The sequence below is a fragment of the Antedon mediterranea genome, chromosome 4, assembly GCF_964355755.1.
Source record: "Antedon mediterranea chromosome 4, ecAntMedi1.1, whole genome shotgun sequence".
NCBI lineage: Eukaryota > Metazoa > Echinodermata > Crinoidea > Comatulida > Antedonidae > Antedon > Antedon mediterranea.
In genome coordinates this window covers 19,572,335-19,595,427 of record NC_092673.1, presented here as the reverse complement: position 1 = coordinate 19,595,427, position 23,093 = coordinate 19,572,335, and the positions used below count along the sequence as shown (strand labels likewise).

Here is a 23,093-nt window from a genome sequence, read left to right as displayed (position 1 = left end):
CCCCATGTGGACCATTTCTGCTAAGGGAGAGTTTTGCCTCATGTAATGTACAAATGTATACAAAATATGGGCTCCAGACGGAGTTTTTTCTTGATATTAGTAAAAATATAAATATTTTTGCACATATGGCGTTTCATACATGTATTACTTGAGTTTGGTGTATTTTCAGACAAAAATCGCGGTCGAAATAAACAAACAAATAAATAGAAAAAAAAACCAATACAGACTTGGGGAAAATCTAACAAAATAGCTGAGAATCTTTATTATTCTCTGACAAGAAAAACTCACAGCTTTATCACTTTATGTATAGAGATATTATATAGTGAACTATTTATATATAGTTCACTATATAATATCTCTATACATAAATATATATATATATATATATATATATATATATATATATATATATATATATATATATATATATATATATATATATACATAAATATATATATATATATATATATATATATATATATATACATATATATACATATATATACAAAATGAAAATAATTAAAATAAACAAATCCCAATGATTGCTTGTATTGCTGCTTCTAAATATTCCAGTAATTTTATTATAATAAAGTCATTTTTGTCATATTAATAAAGTTACTTAAGTCATTTTCTTCTAATTAGCTTTAATTTTAACATTTTTTACTTCCAATTTCTTTTCCCTTTTCATTGTTTAATTTCATATTTTCTGTTTGTTTTTAAACTTGACTGCAACACTTTTTGTGTCACTGATTCAAAGGTGAAGGTCAACAAATAAATAAACTGCATCTAAACTAAATAAACTTTTAAATGTTGAGCTACTCACTAGATAGGTATAAAGGGTGGGTCATTTATGCTAAATTGAAATGTTGAAGTTGTAAACATAAAATGAATTCTTAATTACATTATGGTTTTATGCAGTTAGTTTGATTTCATTTAAAAACAATTTCCCAAATAATGTTAAGGGTGATTAAACAAATACATAGCTAATATTATTCAAATTCATTTAAGCAAACAAATACCAAATTAATATAAAATGGAAACCAATAAAAAAAAGCAGTATTTAGCAAAGCTTTAATCTTGTCATGTCAGAAATATGTATAGTAGTAATACTGTATCTGTACAAACAATGAGCTACGACACCCTAACACTACATTGACAAATAAATGGCTGCTCATACAAGATAGACTATAGCATACTACCTGCATTGTGATATTATGCATACACTGAGGTATGACACCCTAACACTACATTGACAAATAAATGGCTACTCATACAAGATAGACTATAGCATACTACCTGCATTGTGGTATTATGCATACACTGAGGTATGACACGCTAACGTTACATTGACAAATAAATGGCTGCTCATACAAGATAGACTATAGCACACTACCTGCATTGTGATATTACAATACATACAATGAGGTATGACACGCTAACACTACATTGACAAATAAATGGCTGCTCATACAAGATAGACTATAGCACACTACCTGCATTGTGGTATTATGCATACACTGAGGTATGACACGCTAACGCTACATTGACAAATAAATGGCTGCTCACACAAGATAGACTATAGCATACTACTTGCATTGTGGTATTATAATGCATACACTGAGGTATGACACGCTAACACTACATTGACAAATAAATAGCTGCTCATACAAGATAGACTATAGCACACTACCTGCATTGTGATATTACAATACATACACTGAGGTATGACACGCTAACACTACATTGACAAATAAATGGCTGCTCATACAAGATAGACTATAGCATACTACCTGCATTGTGGTATTATGCATACACTGAGGTATGACACGCTAACACTACATTGACAAATAAATGGCTGCTCATACAAGATAGACTATAGCATACTACCTGCATTGTGGTATTATGCATACACTGAGGTATGACACGCTAACGTTACATTGACAAATAAACGGCTGTATCATACAAGATAGACTATAGCATACTACCTGCATTGTGGTATTATGCATACACTGAGGTATGAAACGCTAACACTACATTGATAAATAAATAGCTGCTCATACAAGATAGACTATAGCATACTACCTGCATTGTGGTATTATGCATACACTGAGGTATGACACGCTAACACTACATTGACAAATAAATAGCTGCTCATACAAGATAGACTATAGCATACTACCTGCATTGTGGTATTATGCATACACTGAGGTAGGACACGCTAACGTTACATTGACAAATAAATGGCTGTATCATACGAGATAAACTATAGTGTACTACCTGCATTGTGGTATTATAATGCATACACTGAGGTGTGACACGCTAACATTATATTAACAAATAAACGGCTGCTCATTCAACTATTAGTGTACAACCTGCATTGTGGTATTACAATACATACACTGCGGTATGACACGCTAACATTACATTGACAAATAACGGCTGCTCATTCAACTATTAGTGTACAACCTGCATTGTGGTATCACAATACATACAATGAGGTATGACACGCTAACATTACATTGACAAATAAACGGCTGCTCATTCAACTATTACTGTACAATCTGCATTGTGGTATTACAATACATACACTGAGGTATGACACGCTAACATTACATTGACAAATAAACGGCTGCTCATTCAACTATTAGTGTACAACCTGCATTGTGGTATTACAATACATACACTGAAGTATGACACGCTAACATTACATTGACAAATAAATGGCTGCTCATTCAACTGTAGTGTACTACCTGCATTGTGGCATTACAATACATACACTGAGGTACAATGCATATACATTATATTGCTAAAGAAACGGCTGCTCATTCAAGATAGACAATAGCGAAGAAACTTAAATTGCGGTATTAGAATAATATTATATATAATTTATAATAATATTACAGTTATATCGTTATATAAATGACACCTCAATTCGGAAAGTTTCTGCTGCAATAGGTCATGTGAAGTGTGAAATGTAGTCAAAATGATCCTTAAATAACTATTATTGTTATCATTTCTTTTTGTTATTGCAGTCCATTGTTTATTGCACTAATGGTGAACTAAACGTCACCTCAATTTCTTTTCAACAACTTATTAACCTCATCTATTTTGTCTTCACTCAGCAACCCTCGAGGAACAAAATCTAATATCAGACTCCAGCTGTCAGTATACCCCTTAACAACAGGAAAGTTGTATCGTACATCAAGAGTTTCTTTATCTGAATCACTAAGACTTTTTCCCAGATTAAAAATCTTTTTTGTTTGCGATGAAAATGATGCTACCTTACGCTTCTTGATATTCTTGAAAGGACGAAGCTTTTCTTTAATGACCGACTCGAAGCCAAATTGTGCAGTTACTTTTATTGCATCATACAGTACAGACAGATTTGTTTGACTCAATTGCCCATTTGCAGTTAACAGAGCTAACAGTTCAGTTGTACTTGTAACCCTTTTCACTGCTTCAATGTCGTCTACTATTTCTATGAATAGAACTTGTAGCCTGTTAAGAAGTCCACGGTCATCAAACCATTTTGCAAAGTCTGCAATCAACTGTTTAAAATCATCCTCTGAGAAACCTATGGTTAAAGAAAAGCAAGTTTTCAATATATATTTAGCATAATTATCAATGCTGTTAAATCATAATCAATGTTTGAATATTATGAATATGAATTATTAAAACACCATAATAATTTTCAAGTAATAAAATAACAAAAAGGATGATGCTGCATAAGAAAATATGTAATGTCCAAAAGATGTACAGACAAGGTAGTTTTATTTGAAAATGTGATCACAAACGTTTTTGATCATAAGCCTGTTTTCCTGTCGACGTTATACGCCGACGCTATCATCGTTAATCGTTACAAGTTCAACTTGATCGTTTTTAAACTATCAAGTTGAAATTATAACGATAGCGCGAACATTTGATTTCTAGCGTTGAACGTTAGAGTTGAAATGCCGTCGTAACATGAAAAAATGAATAGAGGATTCCGCTGCCTCTACTACTAGTACTAGTAGGCTCACACTGTAGCAGACGTGGGCCTAGGCATACTACTATCTCTATACTGATGGTTCTTCATTCTCAGTAGGCCTATCCTAGTCAAATCAGCATTTTGGACTAGGCTGATGACTTAGACCTACCTAATATCCCTACGCCTACTTTCCGGAACATCATTTTATATTCACTTTGGCATGGCTAGGCCTAGCTCTGATCGAGCCGCAATGCAACAAAAATAAATGTAATCTCAGAATTTTCCACTAATTATGTGACGTCATATGCTGTATCGACAAGATGATTGGTCAGTTCTTACATTTTAGCATTGCGATATCGGCTAGAGTTGAACTGGATTCAACTCTTGCGATTGTCAACGATCGCGACTTGTAGCGTTGATTACCATCGATTATTATACCTTTTCCTGTAAATCGCAGATGATTTGTATCGTCGTGGTTAGTTAAAAAAGTACCTTTTCCTGTAAATCGTTAAAATTCAATGTTTACGTATGAGATCGGCGATTATTGTTAACGATAGCGTCGAACAACGTCGACAGCAAAACAGGCTTTAGGTGTCATCAAGTGATCACATAGAAAATTGTTGTGATAAAATGTTCAAATAAATTGTGGAAAATCAACTACCTTTCTGTACTTTTTTTAAATAATGTAGAAAAATGAGCTTTAGAAACAAAGTACTACAGTAAACAAATACTCACTCGCATTATTTTTTTTATCTTATGTTAATAATTAGTATTATTCTTTTTATTAATCGCCACATTCTTAATGTGTCAAGAATGCAAATACAATGGAATGCCTTGTTGCATTGACTTTATATTTAGATTTATATGTTTTTGTTCTATGAGCTCTTAGATTAAGATTTTTTTTCCTCTTTTGCTATGGATATATTATGTCACCATGGTATTTCGAAATAAGAAGATGAATGAATGAAAAATAAAATCCCAGAAATTCATCATTTAAACATCAATTTCAGTATCATATCATCATGACTATAATATATGATTATATTGTTTAAAGGTTTTCATAGAGTGCAAATAAACACTAGTAAAGTCAGGGTAGGTGTATATACCATGTGTTTCCATAAAGGAAGTAAAGTTGTAAGGTTGAGAAACTCTTTTCGTATCATAATCTTTATCTACTAGTAACTTACCTTCTCTTGGTTGAGATTGGTGACTGGATGATGTGCTTTCATTTTGGTCCTCATCACTACAGCCTAAAAATGATTAAAATGAGATGTACATTTACTATAGGAAAATGTTTATAGTACATAATGCAATGCCTTTGTAGAGTCTGTGGTGGAATATTGACAGTTCCACTGCATACATTGTTTAACTATAGTCTCACATGGAATATTGACAGTGGGGGTTCCACTGCATACATTGTTTAACTATAGTCTCACATGGAATATTGACAGTGGGGGTTCCACTGCATACATTGTTTAACTATAGTCTCACATGGAATATTGACAGTTCCACTGCATACATTGTTTAACTATAGTCTCACATGGAATATTGACAGTTCCACTGCATACATTGTTTAACTATAGTCTCACATGGAATATTGACAGTGGGGGTTCCACTGCATACATTGTTTAACTATAGTCTCACATGGAATATTGACAGTTCCACTGCATACATTGTTTAACTATAGTCTCACATGGAATATTGACAGTGGGAGTTCCACTGCATACATTGTTTAACTATAGTCTCACATGGAATATTGACAGTGGGGGTTCCACTGCATACATTGTTTAACTATAGTCTCACATGGAATATTGACAGTGGGGGTTCCACTGCATACATTGTTTAACTATAGTCTCACATGGAATATTGACAGTGGGGGTTCCACTGCATACATTGTTTAACTATAGTCTCACATGGAATATTGACAGTGGGGGTTCCACTGCATACATTGTTTAACTATAGTCTCACATGGAATATTGACAGTGGGGGTTCCACTGCATACATTGTTTAACTATAGTCTCACATGGAATATTGACAGTGGGGGTTCCACTGCATACATTGTTTAACTATAGTCTCACATGGAATATTGACAGTGGGGGTTCCACTGCATACATTGTTTAACTATAGTCTCACATGGAATATTGACAGTGGGGGTTCCACTGCATACATTGTTCAACTATAGTCTCACATGGAATATTGACAGTTCCACTGCATACATTGTTTAACTATAATCACTTGAGCATCTCACATGGATGCAATACAAGGATAGGTAGATAGGTTGCAATGCACAGCTAATGAGACCTATCCAATCCTTCACTTGTCATCTATATATAAATTTACGTAAGGGCAAAATTCGGTAAATCGCGCGTTATTTCTAGAATGTTTACTCGATGGTATGTAAAGTTGGTTCGTACTTTCGGTACTGATTTTAACCACCTGATGTAACCCTGTTTGCTAATTAAATTGAATTCGATAATTAGTTATTGACGATTAAAACGAATTTAGGTTCAACGATTTGCCCCAAATAGGGGTGTTTTCCGATCGTGGTATACACTGTCTAATGGATGTCCAATTTGAAAAATACCCGCACACAATAATACGAGAACACTTCGCATTTTCCTATCTCTTCCTACGATAATTGTTTTTAATAGCTGAAAACCGGTTGAACAGTTCGGGTACAGCATCATAATGTTGAAGACAGGCCGATTTTATTTAAAAAATGCTATTTTGATAGATTTAATATATGTTTTTACAAATGTATTGATTGGCGATGAATGGAACATTCCAATCTCTGTTCCACAAGTGTCTATTCCCTCAGGTGTCGTAAAGGCAAGTACTGTATACTCATAACAGAAATTCGATCCATTTTTTTTTCAATCTGTGCTGCAGAGGTTGCATATACATTTTTTTTAAACGGATAATGAGCTAGCGTTTTCAGTCGCCGTATATTTGGGTAGGGTAGGAACCAACTTAAGTATGAATTGGCTCTAAGAAACAATTGAAAACCATTAGGCCTACTAATTAAGTTGAGTTAGATAATTTATTATATATTGACGACTAAATCGAATTTATGATTTGCCCCGAATAGAGGTGGTTTTCACAAATTGTTTTACATTATATAAACATATACACGTCGTAGTGATGTATCGTTACATGTACTGTACTTTTCAATCGACTAGGACGGTGATAGTTTCAAGTATTATATCGCAATGTTTTACTGTGTTTAGTGGTATATTAGTTGTAAAACATGAAAACAATTAATATTTCGTTACTAAATGGATAAAGAATATATTTTTGCTAGTACTACTGGTAAGCGGAAAGAATCACAGCTAATAACAGCATGTTGTAACAATGTATAGATTATCAATAATGGTTCTGATAGTACTACTACTGGTAAGAGGAATGAAGATATCACAGCTAATAGCAGCATGTTGTAACAATGTATAGATTATCAATAATGATTCTGATAGTACTACTACTGGTAAGAGGAATGAAGATATCACAGCTAATAGCAGCATGTTGTAACAATGTATAGATTATCAATAATGATTCTGATAGTACTACTACTGGTAAGAGGAATGAAGATATCACAGCTAATAGCAGCTGTAACAATGTATAGATTATCAATAATGATTCTGATAGTACTACTACTGGTAAGAGGAATGAAGATATCACAGCTAATAGCAGCTTCAAATTTATAAAATGTTTTTTTGTATTTTGAAGATTTATTTAATTTTAATATAATTATTTACATTTTTGCTTAATCTTAAACATTTTTTTTATAACATTCAATTATATTGTCTACACAATTACCGTATATTATTTTGTTAACATCAACTAACTGACTGCGTTCCTGACAAAATCTTTATTTATTTCTATTTGTTTTGCGTTGTTTTTTTTTCTTTTTTTGGTAAAATAAGTAAGTGAAACTAGATTTGATTAGTCAGTATGACGAATTATAGGTTATATGCATTGATTTAAATAAAGGTGATTGATTTTTTAAAAGATATATTAATTGATTGATTTTGTCAGAATCTTTAATTATTTATAATATATGATAGGCTCTTGCTAACGCAAATACAATAGCTGATATCACAATCCGATCAAATATCCATCTACATATAATGTCATAGACCACATTTGTTACATAATAATAAAGATATAAGTTACTTTTTATCTAGATTTTATTATAAATCATGCGTATAATCTATATAATACACTAAGAAATAAAATTGATCAAACAATTTCGTTTCGTTCCAAAGGTGGGACTCAATCTTGGTACCTTGAATACCATGGACATGAGCACAGACAACCGAGCCATACACAATTCTGACTAAAAGTTGAGGAAAGATTCCTCCGTGTATTTACTATGCAGTAACCACTTACTTTGGTGCAAATAGATTTTTACATACCGCAATGAATTATCATTTTTTACTATATGACATCTTTAAAAATGTAAAAATAAGAGTCAAAGTATATACTTTTACTTTAATATATGAACATTTTAAAGAAGAAAGAAATGTTTAGTTTAGAAAATTTTGGACCAAGAAAATGTCATAATTGGTTTGATTGTCAAAATAAATTTTTTGTAAATTTTATATGCAATTAATGATGACTTAATTTTATAATAAATTATACATATGATACACACATTTTAAGAAAATGAAACGCAAAATAGGCGATCCTGAGCATTTTGACGATCTATATTAATTTAAATTTAGTATATTTTCACCATATATGGCCATACTGCGTTGAAACACCGATTCTCGTCAGATCACCAAAGTTAAGCAACATTGGGCCCGGTTGCGTTCTGGATAGGAGACTGTCTAGAAATAGCGGCGGGTGCTGTATATACACCAGAGAGTGATGGTATAATGATAATATTGGACTAGCATGTGATAGGCATGGGTTTGAGGTTATCTGTACGATATTAATTGCATCCTTAGGCAAGGTGCTTTACTCTCATTGCCTCGTCATTCGGATGGGATGTAAAGCCGTTGGTCCCGTGTACTTAATAGTGCACGTTCAAGAACTTGGTACACTATTCGAAAAGACCAGGGGATCGTCTCCCGGTTGGCTGATCTGGTAGGCACTGCACTGCTGGCTGCCGTGGGTCCGTGGAAGGCCTAATCCGAATTTCCAGTTAAACTTGAGGACCAGTAATAATACACACATACACTATTTTGTTAACTTACACATACGTAGCCTGTCCCGCTTGCTTGTATTACGCAATTTCGGGTTGAAAGGTGAAAATTATTAAAGAAAGGTTGTAAAATGTTTTACACGCAGTGCGAGTGCAAGAATCTGTGCACTCATGACAATTTTTTAAATACTTAAAATTGCTTAAAACATACTCTAATTTCATGGAAAATAAATTTTGAAAATTTTGAAAATTTTAAGAGCTATATGTGCTACGCACGTAATTGTATCGCCATATGATGAAATATGACCTGAAATTTATGAGTACCAAATTTATTATGATACATGCTTGTGAAGATAAGATTGATTGATTGAATTTATTTGGTCCATACATAATACATTATAAAAAAGACAGTACATCAAATTCAAAAGACAACACCAGAAAAGTACAAAAAAACAGAAGGTGTCAAACAATGGAAACAGAACAAAATGAACCAAGGATAATTAGATAAAGTCTCACATTTTTAGTGTAACTTATTTCCATCTAAGTCCTTATGTACATTTAACTGAGACAAATTGACATCTTTATAAAAAGTTATTTAAACGAAATTTCATAAGAAAGAAACAAAAAGAAACATTATGTAACATTCTTAAAATATTCATTGACTTTGTGTTTAAACAGCTTAGTAGAGGTTGTGGCCTTTATACAATCTGGAAGAGAATTCCAGTTTTTTATTCCGTTGTAATAGAAGCTGGTTTGTCCAACACCATTTAGGCGAGGGATTTGAAAGTTATGTTTTCTGGATCTGGTTTCATGTTTATGGGCGGTACTTAATTTGACAAAATATGGATACATATATGGGATGGATGTTCCGTAATATATTTTATGAACATGTACAAGTTGTAACAATTTTACTCTGTTTGTTACATTCAAATAACCAACAACATTTAGTTCATATTCACCAACGTGTGATCGATTGCCTCTTCCTAAAATAAACCTTACAGCTTTATTTTGTGCTGTTTGTAATTTAATTTTAAGGTCCTTAGTAAGTCCGTCAAACCATGAGGTGGATCCGTAATCGGGGTGACTTTGAATGAGAGCGTTACAGAGAATTTTTCTAGTTTGATTATTTAAGCATTTTACATTACGGTAAAGAAATTTTAACCTAGAGTTGATTTGTTTAATTGTACTTTGCGCCATTGATGTACCACTTAAGTTATTGTCAAGGAGACAACCAAGGTATTTGACGCACGACTTTTGAGTGATATCTTTATCATTGAAAGTGACATTAAACAATCCAGATGAACTTTTAAGTTTCTTTCTGGTGCCGAAAAGTATGGACTCGGTTTTGTCTGGATGGATAGACAGTTTATTGTCATTGAACCATTCATTACATGACACAAGATTGTCAGAGAGAGTCTTAGAAATATGCCGTGCGTCGGTACCACTGGCAATCAGAGGTACGTCATTTTATGTAACAAAGGAAAAGTGTAGGTCCCAGGATGCTACCTTGAGGGACTCCACAATTTATGGTCAGTGGTTGAGAGAAAGTACTTATTTATATCTACCGTTTGCTTCCTATTTTCAAGATATGATTCGAACCATGATATCGTGTTAGTATTTGCACCTATAAGTTCCAATTTCTTGCATAGAATATTATGATTAACTGAATCAAATGCTTTTTTCACATCTATTAGGACCATGCCTGTTATGTTTCCTTTACTTGATTCAGCTTTTATTGTGTCTTGTAAATGAATAAGACACGTTTCCGTTGAGTATTTACCCCGAAATCCGGATTGGTAAACATTTATAATGTTATTTTCATTAAGATAATTTTGTAATTGGGAGTTAACAACAGACTCTAGTATCTTAGATACAAAGGTAATATACTGATTGGCCGGTAATTTCCGACATCTTTTCTATCATTCTTTTTATAGAGGGGCTTAACCCTGGCATGCTTTAATTCGTCCGGGAACACACCCGTTGTAATTGATGTGTTGATGATATGCGTCAAGGGGATTTTTAGCACACTTGCGCCATCCTTCAGAAATTTAGTTGGGACAGAGTCCAGACCTGTTCCTTTGGAAGGGTTAAGCTGCTCTAGTAATTTAGAAGTATAGTCGTCAGAAACGGTTTTTAGAACAAAATTTCCTGGATTCATACCTTTATTTACATAATAGTCTTTTAATTTTGAGGATGATACGTTATATTTACCTGAAGATGGTTTTAGTTTGTTCGTTAATGATTTAGAGATATTAGTGAAAAAGATATTTATTATATTTGACACTTTTGAGGAGTCATGGTATAAAATACCATTTTATTCTAGAACAATTTTTGAATTTGACTTAGATGCTCTAAATCCAAGTTTACCTAGATGTTTCCATAAGGTCTTAGGGTCATTTTTATGTTGATTAACTTTATTTTTAAAATGGTTGGACTTACCTTTTCTTACATCTTTAATGAGTTTATTTCTAAGGGCAGTGTACTTCCTATACAATTTGTTGTTGTTTGTGTCTTTCTTGTATGCATACAAGAATTTGTCTCTTATGTGTATATCACTAAGAATCTTTTCGGTCATCCAAGGTTCGGTTTGCGATTTAATTCGGATTTGTTTAGTGGGGGCGATACTATCTAGGGTATTAAGAAAAATATATTTAAATTTATTCCAACATTTGTTTACATTATTACAATTAATGATAGGACTCCAATTTGTAGCATTAGTTTCGTTAGTAGCATTTCTTTACTGTATGTTTTCATTGATCTTATTTTAATAGTATTATGTATACCCAGCTTTGTTCGTTTAATCTTTCTAGTACAGTAGATAACTACATGGTCACTCAAACCCATATTTAAAGTACCCGATTGAATTGTTCGATCAGGAAAATTTACTAAAATATGATCGATTAATGAGGAGGTATTTATGGAATAACGGGTAACGGGTAAAGATTCCAAACGTGATTTTGCTAAATATTTGATTGCGCACCGTGAAAAGAGAATCACATCGATTCCTGGCCATAACGAATATACTCTGGAAAATTTACGTGGCTAGATGAAATTGATCTCAAAATAATTGACGGACAGTGCTAAGGAAAGAATAAATAAATAAAAAAAGATTCTAACAAAATCAATAAGGTTACATGCATGATAATGCATATAACCTAATAAAATTAAACTTGATGTCTACATTAATTAATCTTACCGCCAAATATTCTTGTGTAATAATATAAGACATCCATTTTGTAAATACACCAGGCTGCTACCAGCAGCAGAGTTACAACACCAGCAATTCCTGCTGGTATACCACAACCTATCAATACTGCAAAAACTGCTACTGAAACTGCTGCCACAGCTGCAAATTTATGCCAGTGGTTTGATTCTGAAATTAAAATCAAAACTCTTTACTTATTTAATAAAAATCAACTTAGCAAAAATTTAACCTTTTAACAATTTCTGTATCATTTCTTCCAGATGTGTATACATCAACGATTTTGTTTGGGGTTTTTTTGTAGAAAAATAACATTTTCCACAAAAATTGTAAGTAATGATTATTCAAAATTTTGTTTGCATGTTACGATAAACATGATATTGCCCTATTAGCTAAAATACAACTTTCCAAGGTCGAAATGACTAAACATGTGATAGAGGGTGCAAGTTACAACAAATTTCAAGACGATATTAACAAATATAGAGGACGCATCTTGTAAATAGTTTTAATGAATTGCAAATATCTTCAAAATTATCGAAAACTACAGAGGGTGCTACATATTATAGGCAAATACGATTAAATAATTGTTTTTCCTATATACATGGTAACGACAGGTATACACAGTCTAAGTTCAACAACATTTGTTTATAGGCCTACCTGGTACACGCAGTGAAAAGGTCAATATATCAAGCTACTGTTGCTGATTTAGATGGTGTCTCCCAGATCTTATATTTTCTACTGACTTCTACAGAAATGTATTTTATACTTAATTTTATTTATTTAATATTTAGGTTTTTCTCCATATTTTATCTGTTAATTCTTTACATACATTTAATTATTTATACTTATTTTTCTGCTGACTCATATAATTACAGATTAACAGTCTGTACCTTTGACTTTATCTTTGTTTATTGGTCAAACAATTAATAAAATAAAATCAAACTTGCTGTCTCTGTTATTACTCTTACCTCCAAATAGCCGCTTGTAACGTGCAACATCCATCCTCAAATACTTTCTAGTTTTGGTGCATGGCAACTTCTCGTCCTGGAAATCACCAAGATTTTGAATGTGCTTCTTTTCTGATCCATCACTACATACATCACAAAGTATGCATCTCTCATATTGAATCCCTCTTCTACCACCATCTTTAGAAGGTTCAAATGACTTCTGGATCGTTAACAAAACCTACAAATATTAATTGAAGGTTAATTTTCAAAAACATGCAATAAACACATAAACAATGTAGCACACGTTTTTAAAATGTTTACTAAACATTTACAATACAAAAGGAAAAAGTAAAACAATAATAATTAAAATAAATCTTAAAGTTAAGGTGAATTATCACTACTATCCACATTTTACATAGTTTGTCACAAATGTAACAAAATCTTTACCATAAGATCTGTCACCATTAACAATAAACCTCATTATTGTTTATAAAGTTTTATTAAATTGCAGGCATTGAGGTCAAGATTCATGACCATATAAAAACTAAAAATAATAAAAATTCAGAGTGTGTAGGCATGCTATTGATTTGCATCTACATTTCAGTAAAAATCACTCATAACTAGTTTTGATAACTGTACTTTAAGTTGTTTGTATTTTAAATTGATATAATATTAAGATTATATCATTAATTTGTTAAAGATGTATTGTTTTTATAAATCAATTGTCAATAATCAATTTAATATTCAATTAATAATGTATATCAATAAAAATTAAAAATTATATTACACATCAAGTAAACTACACAAACATGATTTTAAATATTTAAGTTATTTTAAACTATGTCATAATTACAAAAAACCAAATCAACAAAAATATCTATAAAAAAATGATATAGTTTTAAAAACTGATATAAACTGAAATAACATACTTCTTTACATGCTTCAGAAGAGGGTTCTAAATTACTTGCTTCATTAGGAGCATTTGTTCTTTTAATAGTCACCTGAAAAAAAAAGTTTTCATGTTTTAATATCTGAATTTGAGTTTATCCTTAAGTTAGATTATGACTTAATCACAAGAAAATATATGATACAGTACCTTTAACAAGAACTTTCTTTCATCCTCCGTAGTCACAAATTTGACAAGAGATAAGGTCACATGATGATCTTGGTTGAAGTAAAGTTCAGCATGGTTATACAAGAGTATTGGGTCAACTCCTTTCTTTTGAAATTTGTTGAGGAAATCAATAATCATATATGGAAACAAAACATCTGGCAGATATCCCTTAAAGTCGTAATAGACACTGATAGATTGTGAATCATCAGGCACTGGTTTCACTTCACTTGATGTCTTGAAAGCAAGGCGTAAAGAATGAGCGCTTTTCAACAGATTCCTGAAATTGTTGATTTGTAAAATTGCATTCAGATTTTTTTTAGAAAATTAAATATCATATCCTGTATATGTTAAAAACATCTTTCAGTAGATAGTTTAATCAAAATATGTCCGAACCCTACAAATATTTTGAAATTTTATGTAAAATTTCACCAATTATTATTACCAAAACAATTTTTGTTTACATAATCTTGCATACAAAACATGTTAGAAAAGATAACTGAACAAAACCTACTGTAGATGTACTTGCCACATCTCGGCTGCTGGTTGTCTTCCTCTCACAAATAAAACCTAATTGAATCATCAGTGCTACAAGAAACTCAAAATTCTTTCCATCGTCAACTTTACGCTCTTTCCATAATTTTCGCAACAACTTTTCTTCCAGTATGCCCTTGTCAAGCTTATCAAACGCATCGATATACGTGGCCGGCTAAAAAACACCACCAATTAGCCATACTTAGTATTTTGTGTTTATTAATTATTATTATTATTATCAAACAATTTAGAGTCTAAAGGGAGGCACATGTATAAAGACTTGTAGATGCAATGACATGGTTTAAATCTAATATACAATATACCCCTCAATGTTAAATTAAGGAAACTGTCAGACATTGCTTTTGATACTACAGCACCTATAGGAATTCAAATGTACCTCTATTATTTCCTAAAAAAACACTGCATTAACATTTTCATGAGACTACTTACTGGAAATTCTGGTGGAATGACCGTTACAAAAGCAGTAACAATTTCAACCAGCTGCATCGGATCTAACACCGCTTTATCTTTCAATAATTTGTTGTCAGGCCTGTAAACAATTTCACCAAGATCGTACAAAAAGTTTAGAAGAAAGGATTGTTTTTTTTCATCTGCAATACCATTCTTACTTGCCAGCATTTTGAGCTAAAGAAAAAATTGTTTACTATTCAGATACAACTAAAATATCAAAAATATGAAACCAAAGGTAGGTATACATTTACATCATTAGTTTTGTCCTTTACAGCCTGAAATGTTTTGAAATTTACTTGATAACATGTACTGCATAACTTTGGATCTGAAGGAAAACGTCTCTCTCAGGATGGGGGAAACGTAACTGCAATTTTTCTCACAGAATGTAATTGTCAGTGTTGCAATGCAAATATTCCATAAAAAATACTAGGCCGATGTAATTGCTCTCATGATTTTTTCAGATAGGAAACCATAACAGCATGGATAGGATTATATTATTTATATTATATTACATTAACATTATTTTACCATTCAGATTTAGAGCAGTGAAGATGGAAATATGACAAAAATATAATCAATATTATTATATAGTACTGTAGTTATATATAATAGTGGGTAGAGTCTTTTGTTTATACTTTTTTAAATACTACTATTTCCAACATATTTCTATTCTGAAAACAAAACACTGAGGAATGATGCCAATTAAATTTACCTCTTCAACTGGACACAAAGAAAAATGTTTTTTTCTCCTTAGATCATGTAGATCACATCGAAAACGCATCCACTTTAAAGGAACTTCTTTCTCTAAAGCAGTCATAAGGTCATCAATAACTTTTCTAAGATCACTAAAGCTCTTATCTGTAGTTTCTTGGCTGTTTTCAACAGCAAAATATACGTTGTACACATTTTTTTGAAACTCTTTCTGTTTAATTGCATCTCGAATCATTTTAAAGGCCTTCTTTGCCTGGTTGTAAACAATTTAAATAAATGAAAACATGGGGTAAAAACTGTTTTTTTTTAAATAAATAATATCTAAATACTTCAAGTCCTATTAGAGTACTGTATAGAATACAGTCATATAAGAACTTTTGATATGTATGTATTCGATACAGTATTCTAGTAGCTAGTTTCTTTACATTAGCTTTTAGAACAGAAATGATTGCTAATTTTAATAATGTAAGTATTAACCTCATAATTTTGTTCTTTTTCAGTCTTACCAAGCTTACCCTTATGTGTACCCACAATAAGGATAGTTGGTTTGTGAACTTCATTCTCTTCATCTTCTTCCACAATACGACTATGAGAATAAACTGACAGGATGTAAGATAATATGAACTGGAGATTGGTCCAATGATGTTGATACATTTCCTGTCAAAAAAAAAAAGATTAGTTTAAAAAACATTTATCTTTGTTCAATTAAAAATGAAATGAAGAAGTAAATGATTTCTAACCACAATTAAAATCAAAATGGTTAGGTTTCAAATATGTAAATGCATGCAGCTCATTTGGAATAGTCCGGTGGCAGGAGGGGGGATATCACCACCCGAAAGGGGACAAATTGCCATCCAACTTTTCTAGACCAGAATTTTACGTAGATTACGAATATGGAAGGTAATCGATCAGGATAGGAAGCGTTTTCGAGATATAAGGGGTCAAAGTTCAAAATTGACCAATATAAAAACATGCTATATCTCTGGAAATTCTGGACGTAGTGAGATAATTTAGTGTCAAATTGTTCACAATGTATATGTTTATAATAGCTCTAACAGAACTTTCTTTGAAAAATTGACCGGAAACCCCATTGTTAGCAATTTTGACCTTTGACATCTTTTTGCTATATCTAAGTAACGGCAGGTCGGAGAGAATTAAAAATAGGAGCAAATTGTTCCCAAGACATACATTTATATTCAGTATAACAGATGATATTGCTTGGAAATGACCGGAAGTGTGGTTATTAACCTTTGACATAATTGAATAAGGTTATAAAAACATTAATAAATATTTGTCGTAAGGAGCCAATTTTTGTGTCAAATTGTTCACAATATATATGTTTATACTTTACATAATGCAACATTTTTTTAAAAAAGTGACTTAAACACCTATTTTTCTGTAATTTTAACCTTTGACCTGTTTTTCTCATCTAAATAACGACATGGCATAGAAATTTCTAACGGCAAATTGTTTATAATAGATATTTTTATTCAATCTAATAGATTATACTGTTTGAAAAATACAAGTGTGATTATTGCCTTGAAAGCCTTTACAAAGAGCCTATCAGGGCAGATTTAATTCAAAGAGGTGTGGAAGGGGAATAATACTATTACTATACAGTACAATGTCTTTCTTTTGAGCCATGTATCTCCAATAAACAGAATTCAGAAGTTACCCTTGGTTCATTTTGGCAAATCCATATGGGTTCCTTAAGGATCGAGAGTGCACAGGCAGCTTTATTCCATGTGCCTGTCTATATAAACCCACAGTGTCATCCATTATATTTCCATTACGGGGTGTAATGGATCGGAAAGCTTCCGAAGTTTCTTATATCTACATTATTGGTGGCGCAATATATTGCATTGCATTGCTATTGTTCACTACTGGTATTCGCGGGCGTATTTGCATATCAGGTGAATGATTATATTGAATAGGCTGCGTGAGCGTTGGTTCTGCAGAAGTTGTTTTAGTTGTTGTCTGAGTAAGACATGTTATATACTGTATTTCTTTAAAAGTGTGGATTCTCGCCAATACTGTGAGTAGATATTTTCTATACAACCATAATGTTTTACAGTATTACTCCATGTGCATAACCGAGTTAAGTTGTTATCGTTCATTATTTGTAATGACCATGAATTCACTGTTTAATAATTTCTCTTTGATATACAGCTTTGTCTTATTAGATAGCATACATGTTGAAGTTAGTTGTATAACATACCATGTTGAAGTTAATTGGATAACTTACCAGGTTGACGTGATTAGTAGTATGAAATTGGTGTATTGGATCCAGGTATAAGTTCGTTAAATGTTATATACAGTAATACTAATTGATAATTAGTGAAGTGACCATATTGTAGTAAGCTTGCTTGTGATTGTTTTTATTGTTGAATTATATTACACTGCTGATGCATAATAATTATGACGTTGTTTTATACAGGGTTTGTTGTTCCTGTTTAGAAAAATAAACGATACAGAGTAAATACAGCCTCATTTTGCGTATTGTTTCGTTGCATGGGATACATGGCTTCACAAACCAAACCTTAATGGTCTAAACCTAGCAAATCAATATTAAGGATTCCCGAACCACGACAAATTGGCGTCACGGACAGGATGGATGCAACGTTTCAAGCATTCCTGAAGGAGGATTGCCTTGTGTATTTTCAACAATTGTTTTACCAAACCCTGGATCGTGCATAAGACAAGGAGTATTGGACAGATAAGATTAATTAACTTAATTTAATTTTAGAACGGAAGGTGTATGGTTTTATATAATAATATTACAGAATCTTTGTTTCGATGGACATGGCAGTGTGTTTTTATTTAAGATGATATTGTGAATTGATGCTTATACTTACCTTATATGAAATATTGTTACTTTTGTATTACATTTACGATACTTGTTTTTTGTATTGAAGCTCTGTTTATTGTAGTGTTTAAAGTATTTATAGTTACTATAATATTGTCACAAATTCACCTTCTGCAATGTCGCTAGGCCAATCTAAATCTGAAGCAACTGCAAGCGGCGATGGCGTTAATGATGTGATTGCGGCATTAACTAATGTTTTAAAAGGCGTTTCGGTTCAGAAAGCTCCTCCGATTAAGTTAGTAAAATTTAAGGGTGTTCCAAGGTCTCCCGGGGACCTTACGTTAAAAGAATGGCTTGAAGATTTTCGAATTTATTGTGATCATTATTCGTTGGGCGATGATGATCGATACGATACCCTGATTAGTCATCTTGGTGGCTGTGCGAAGGATGAGGTTAAATGCAGTATGAGTATGTGTGAAAATGGGAAGAATGTGAAAGCGGCTATAAGAATTTTAGAACTCGCTTTTAAATCAGAGGATTCTGTTGCATCATATAGTTCAGCATTTTATTCTAGGCAATTGTTACCGGGTGAAACTTTGGCTGAATATAGCCTTTCTTTAATGAAACTGTACTCCCAACTTGTTGAAGCGTCTTATACCTCTGAGCAATCCGCTTTGAGACATCTTCAAGATACTACTTTAAAGCAGCGTTTAGTGGACGGTGTTCGTGATCCTACAGTTAAGCGTGAATTACGTCGCATTGAGCTAGCTTTTAGAGGAAAATCTTTTTTTGATATGCGCGAAGAAGTTCTTGAGTTGTATAAAGTTGATATTGTTAGGACAAATCCGCGTGCACATGGCGTAGAATGTAATGAACGGCCCTCAGAACTATCAGAAGTAAAGCGAGAATTGCAAGCATTAAAGAAACAAATTAGCGAAATTCAGCGTTCCCAATTTATATCTAGTCCACCTAAGTTTAATCAACATTCTACAGGTCCTTTAAAATGTTACAATTGCGGTAAAAATGGTCATACCAAATCTGATTGTGAAATACCTTCTGGGTTGTGTTGGTTTTGTAGAGGAAGAGGTCATTATTCATATGCATGTCCACATAAGAATCGTAGTAGTAATTCTAATACTCCGGGTATCCAACGTAGTGCTTCAGATACGCCTACTCAGGATATAATTAATACTGTTTCTAAGTCACAAACCAATCATCCAATTCCAACTGGTAATGTTGAACGTGAAGTTCATATCCCTGTTGTTGCCACGGACAATAATGGAAATATGTCTAACGTCCAATCCTTGAAATGTTCCGATGTTGTTTTAGTAGATAAATTAGTAGCCAGAAGTCCATGTACTATCCTTAGAATAGGCTCAACTGAGTTAGGTTGTATCTTGGATACAGGGGCTGAAGCTTCAATAATTCCGTCATCGGTCTATAATAAGCAATTAAAGTCAATTGTTGGAGAGCTGGGATCTGTTAATGGGCTTTTCATGAATGTTATCGGTGTTTGTGGGGTGGAGGTTCCAATCGAAGGATATGTAGAAATTCCCATTGTTATAGGTGAACAAAAGTTAACTGGTAGTTTTTTGGTAGTTTCAGATGCTGTCACTGTAACTAATCATAGTAATGAATATCCTGTTTTGATTGGGTGTAACATTTTACGCGAATTACAAGGGTTCCATTTATTACGTGATCTTTCACATGTAACCGCTACTCATGTTGATGCTCCATGGAATAGAAAGGCTGAAATTCTTTTGCAAGTAGATGAGGATGAATCAAGTATCTTAGTTTCTTTGCAACATTCTGATGTTACTATTCCTTGTGATTCACATTCAGAAATTGTTGACGGTAGTGTAAAATCTGATATTGATGATTGTAAGTTTAGTGACCACACCCAAAGTCGACTTGTATCCGTCGGTTCTGTGCGTAAGTTATATGACATTAATCACTCTTATTCTAATTCTTTTTGTGGTACTGAGTTAAATTCTGAGAGCCAGCAGTTACCGCCTGGGGTAATTATCAACGGTAACCTTGATTGTGTGGAAACTCAACAAGTGACTAACCTATTGTCTAAATATAATCATGTTTTTTCTCATAGTGGTTTTGATGTTGGGAAGTGTGATGTTATTCCTCATGTTATCAATTTAAAAGATGAAACTCCAATTAGACTACCATATCGTCGTATTCCTCCTCATTCTATATCAAGTGTTAAGTCTATGTTACAAGAAATGTTGGACCAAGGAATAATTAGGCCGTCCAAAAGCGAATTTGCAAGTCCCATTGTGTTGGTCAAAAAGAAAGACGGGTCTTTGCGCATGTGCGTTGATTATAGGAAGTTGAATTTCCAAACGTTGAAAGATTCATTTCCCCTACCACGCATTGATGAGGTTCTAGAAGTACTCACTGGGTCTTGTTATTTTTCTACCTTAGATTTATCTCATGGATTTTTCCAAATTATAATGGCAGACGAATCTATTAATAAAACTGCACTTAGGGTTCCTTGGGGACTGTATGAATTTGTTCGTATGCCGCAGGGTCTGTCTAATAGCCCGGGAACATTTCAACGTGTAATGGAATATGTATTAGGCGACATGAATTTGACTCAGATTGTGTTGTACTTGGATGACATTTTGATATTTTCTTCTTCGTTTAAACAACATTTATCTAGATTAGAAAATGTGTTGTCCAGATTGTATAAGTATGGGTTAAAGGTTAAGGGGAAGAAGTGCGATTTCTTTAAGACGGAGGTAACCTATTTGGGTCATGTTATCTCATCTGCTGGAGTTGCTGTAGACTATGGGAAAATAGAAAAGATACTGACCTGGCCAACGCCAAAAAGTATTACTGAACTTAAATCATTTCTGGGACTCTCTTCATACTATCGAAAGTTTATTTGTAATTATGCCAAAATTGCTGCGCCCTTGCATTTGGTAACCCGGTTGTCTGACACACAAGCGGGGAAGGCCCACAGTTTTCGTTGGACTGAAATTGAAGAAGCCGCATTTGTTGAATTAAAAAATGCTTTAACTAAACCCCCAGTTCTTGTATATCCCAAATTTGATGAACCATTTGTTATTGAAGTAGATGCCAGTTTGAAAGGTTTATGTGCTTGCTTGTTGCAGGAGTCTAATGGTTCTCTTCATCCAATTGCTTATGCAAGTAGAAGTCTTCGTGGTGCTGAATGCCGATACCCTGATTTATCGAGTTTTAAGTTAGAGTTGTTGGGGCTAAAATGGGCAGTGGTGGATAAATTCGCTTCTTACATTCAGGGTTCAAAGGTTACCATTTTTACTGATCATAATCCTTTAGCGAATTTAAAAACTAAATTTATGTCATGATAAATGAGTTCAACGGACTATACAACTTCTAAAGCGTCGATGTTTCTGGCCAGGTATGAATGGTGATGTACGTACGCATATTTCCAAGTGTTTTAGTTGTGTATCTAGTAAAGTCCCTACTCCAACGGTCAAACCCCCTCTTCGTCATATTCTAGCCTTTCGTCCCGAAGAGATTCTTGCTATAGATTTCTTAAAGATGGATCGTGGAAAGGGAGGCTATGAAGACATTCTTGTTATGACTGATGTGTTTAGTAAGTTTTCACTAGCGGTCCCATGTAAAGATCAGACGGCTGATACAGTGGCTCGTGTATTGAGAGATAATTGGTTTTCCCACTATGGTGTGCCAGCACGGTTACATTCGGATCAAGGTAGATCCTTTGAGGGTAAAATTATTCAAGGTATATGTAGTCTTTATGGCATGACAAAATCTCGCACTACAGCGTATTGGCCTGCAGGTAATGGGCAGTGCGAACGTTTCAACAAGACCTTATGCAGTTTATTGCGTTCTTTAAGCCCGAAAGATCGACGCAAATGGCCCGAATTGCTGCAGCATATTGTGTTTATGTATAATTCCACCCCTCATACCGTTACAGGTGTAACACCGTATCTTCTTATGTTTGGTCGTGAACCATTAATTCCATTAGATCACTTTATTGGATGTGCGGAGCAAGATTGGTCTGAGGATTATTTGACTAAAGAAGCTGATCTCATGAAGAGGGCATATGAAGTGGTTTCACGTAGAGTCAAATCAGCAGCAGCTAAAGAAGAGCATCGTTATAAGTCTTGTTCTCCGACGGAAATATTAGAAATTGGTGATCGGGTTTTACTTCGTCGAAGACATTTTAATACTAGACATA

General features: G+C 33.2%; 3 protein-coding genes across 3 annotated transcripts; 1 reads left to right on the top strand and 2 right to left on the bottom strand.

The window, feature by feature from the left end:
* Positions 1-512: 512 nt before the first annotated feature.
* On the bottom strand, positions 513-14,511 carry LOC140047666 (uncharacterized). Its single transcript, XM_072092704.1, has 6 exons — positions 14,356-14,511; positions 14,189-14,260; positions 13,281-13,497; positions 12,307-12,483; positions 5,155-5,217; positions 513-3,574 (listed from the first exon to the last, which is right to left on the bottom strand). The coding sequence occupies exons 1-6, from the start codon at positions 14,509-14,511 to the stop codon at positions 3,072-3,074; spliced, it is 1,188 nt and encodes a 395-aa protein (XP_071948805.1). The 3' UTR covers positions 513-3,071.
* Positions 14,512-14,596: 85 nt separating this feature from the next.
* LOC140047665 (uncharacterized) lies at positions 14,597-17,730 on the bottom strand. Its single transcript, XM_072092703.1, has 6 exons — positions 17,710-17,730; positions 16,564-16,743; positions 16,088-16,339; positions 15,355-15,549; positions 14,885-15,079; positions 14,597-14,650 (listed from the first exon to the last, which is right to left on the bottom strand). Exons 1-6 carry the CDS (start codon positions 17,728-17,730, stop codon positions 14,597-14,599), a joined length of 897 nt encoding a protein of 298 aa, XP_071948804.1.
* A 1,338-nt stretch (positions 17,731-19,068) lies between these two features.
* On the top strand, positions 19,069-22,236 carry LOC140047664 (uncharacterized). Its single transcript, XM_072092702.1, has one exon. The coding sequence runs from the start codon at positions 19,069-19,071 to the stop codon at positions 22,234-22,236; it is 3,168 nt and encodes a 1,055-aa protein (XP_071948803.1).
* The last annotated feature ends 857 nt before the right edge of the window (positions 22,237-23,093 follow it).

What these genes read in the sequence shown, in the direction of transcription:
- LOC140047664 (XM_072092702.1), top strand. Translation starts at nt 19,069, where the DNA reads ATGTCGCTAGGCCAATCTAAATCTGAAGCAACTGCAAGCGGCGATGGC.
- LOC140047666 (XM_072092704.1), bottom strand. Translation starts at nt 14,511, where the DNA reads ATGATTATTGATTTCCTCAACAAATTTCAAAAGAAAGGAGTTGACCCA. An exon ending in CTTCTGAAGCATGTAAAGAA is followed by an intron (nt 13,498 to 14,188) that starts GTATGTTATTTC and finishes TAATATTTGTAG; the next exon opens with GTTTTGTTAACGATCCAGAA. An exon ending in TTACAAGCGGCTATTTGGAG is followed by an intron (nt 12,484 to 13,280) that starts GTAAGAGTAATA and finishes TTTTAATTTCAG; the next exon opens with AATCAAACCACTGGCATAAA.
- LOC140047665 (XM_072092703.1), bottom strand. Translation starts at nt 17,730, where the DNA reads ATGGCTCAAAAGAAAGACATT. An exon ending in TGGCTCAAAAGAAAGACATT is followed by an intron (nt 16,744 to 17,709) that starts GTACTGTATAGT and finishes TTTTTTTGACAG; the next exon opens with GAAATGTATCAACATCATTG. An exon ending in AAAAAGAACAAAATTATGAG is followed by an intron (nt 16,340 to 16,563) that starts GTTAATACTTAC and finishes GTTTACAACCAG; the next exon opens with GCAAAGAAGGCCTTTAAAAT.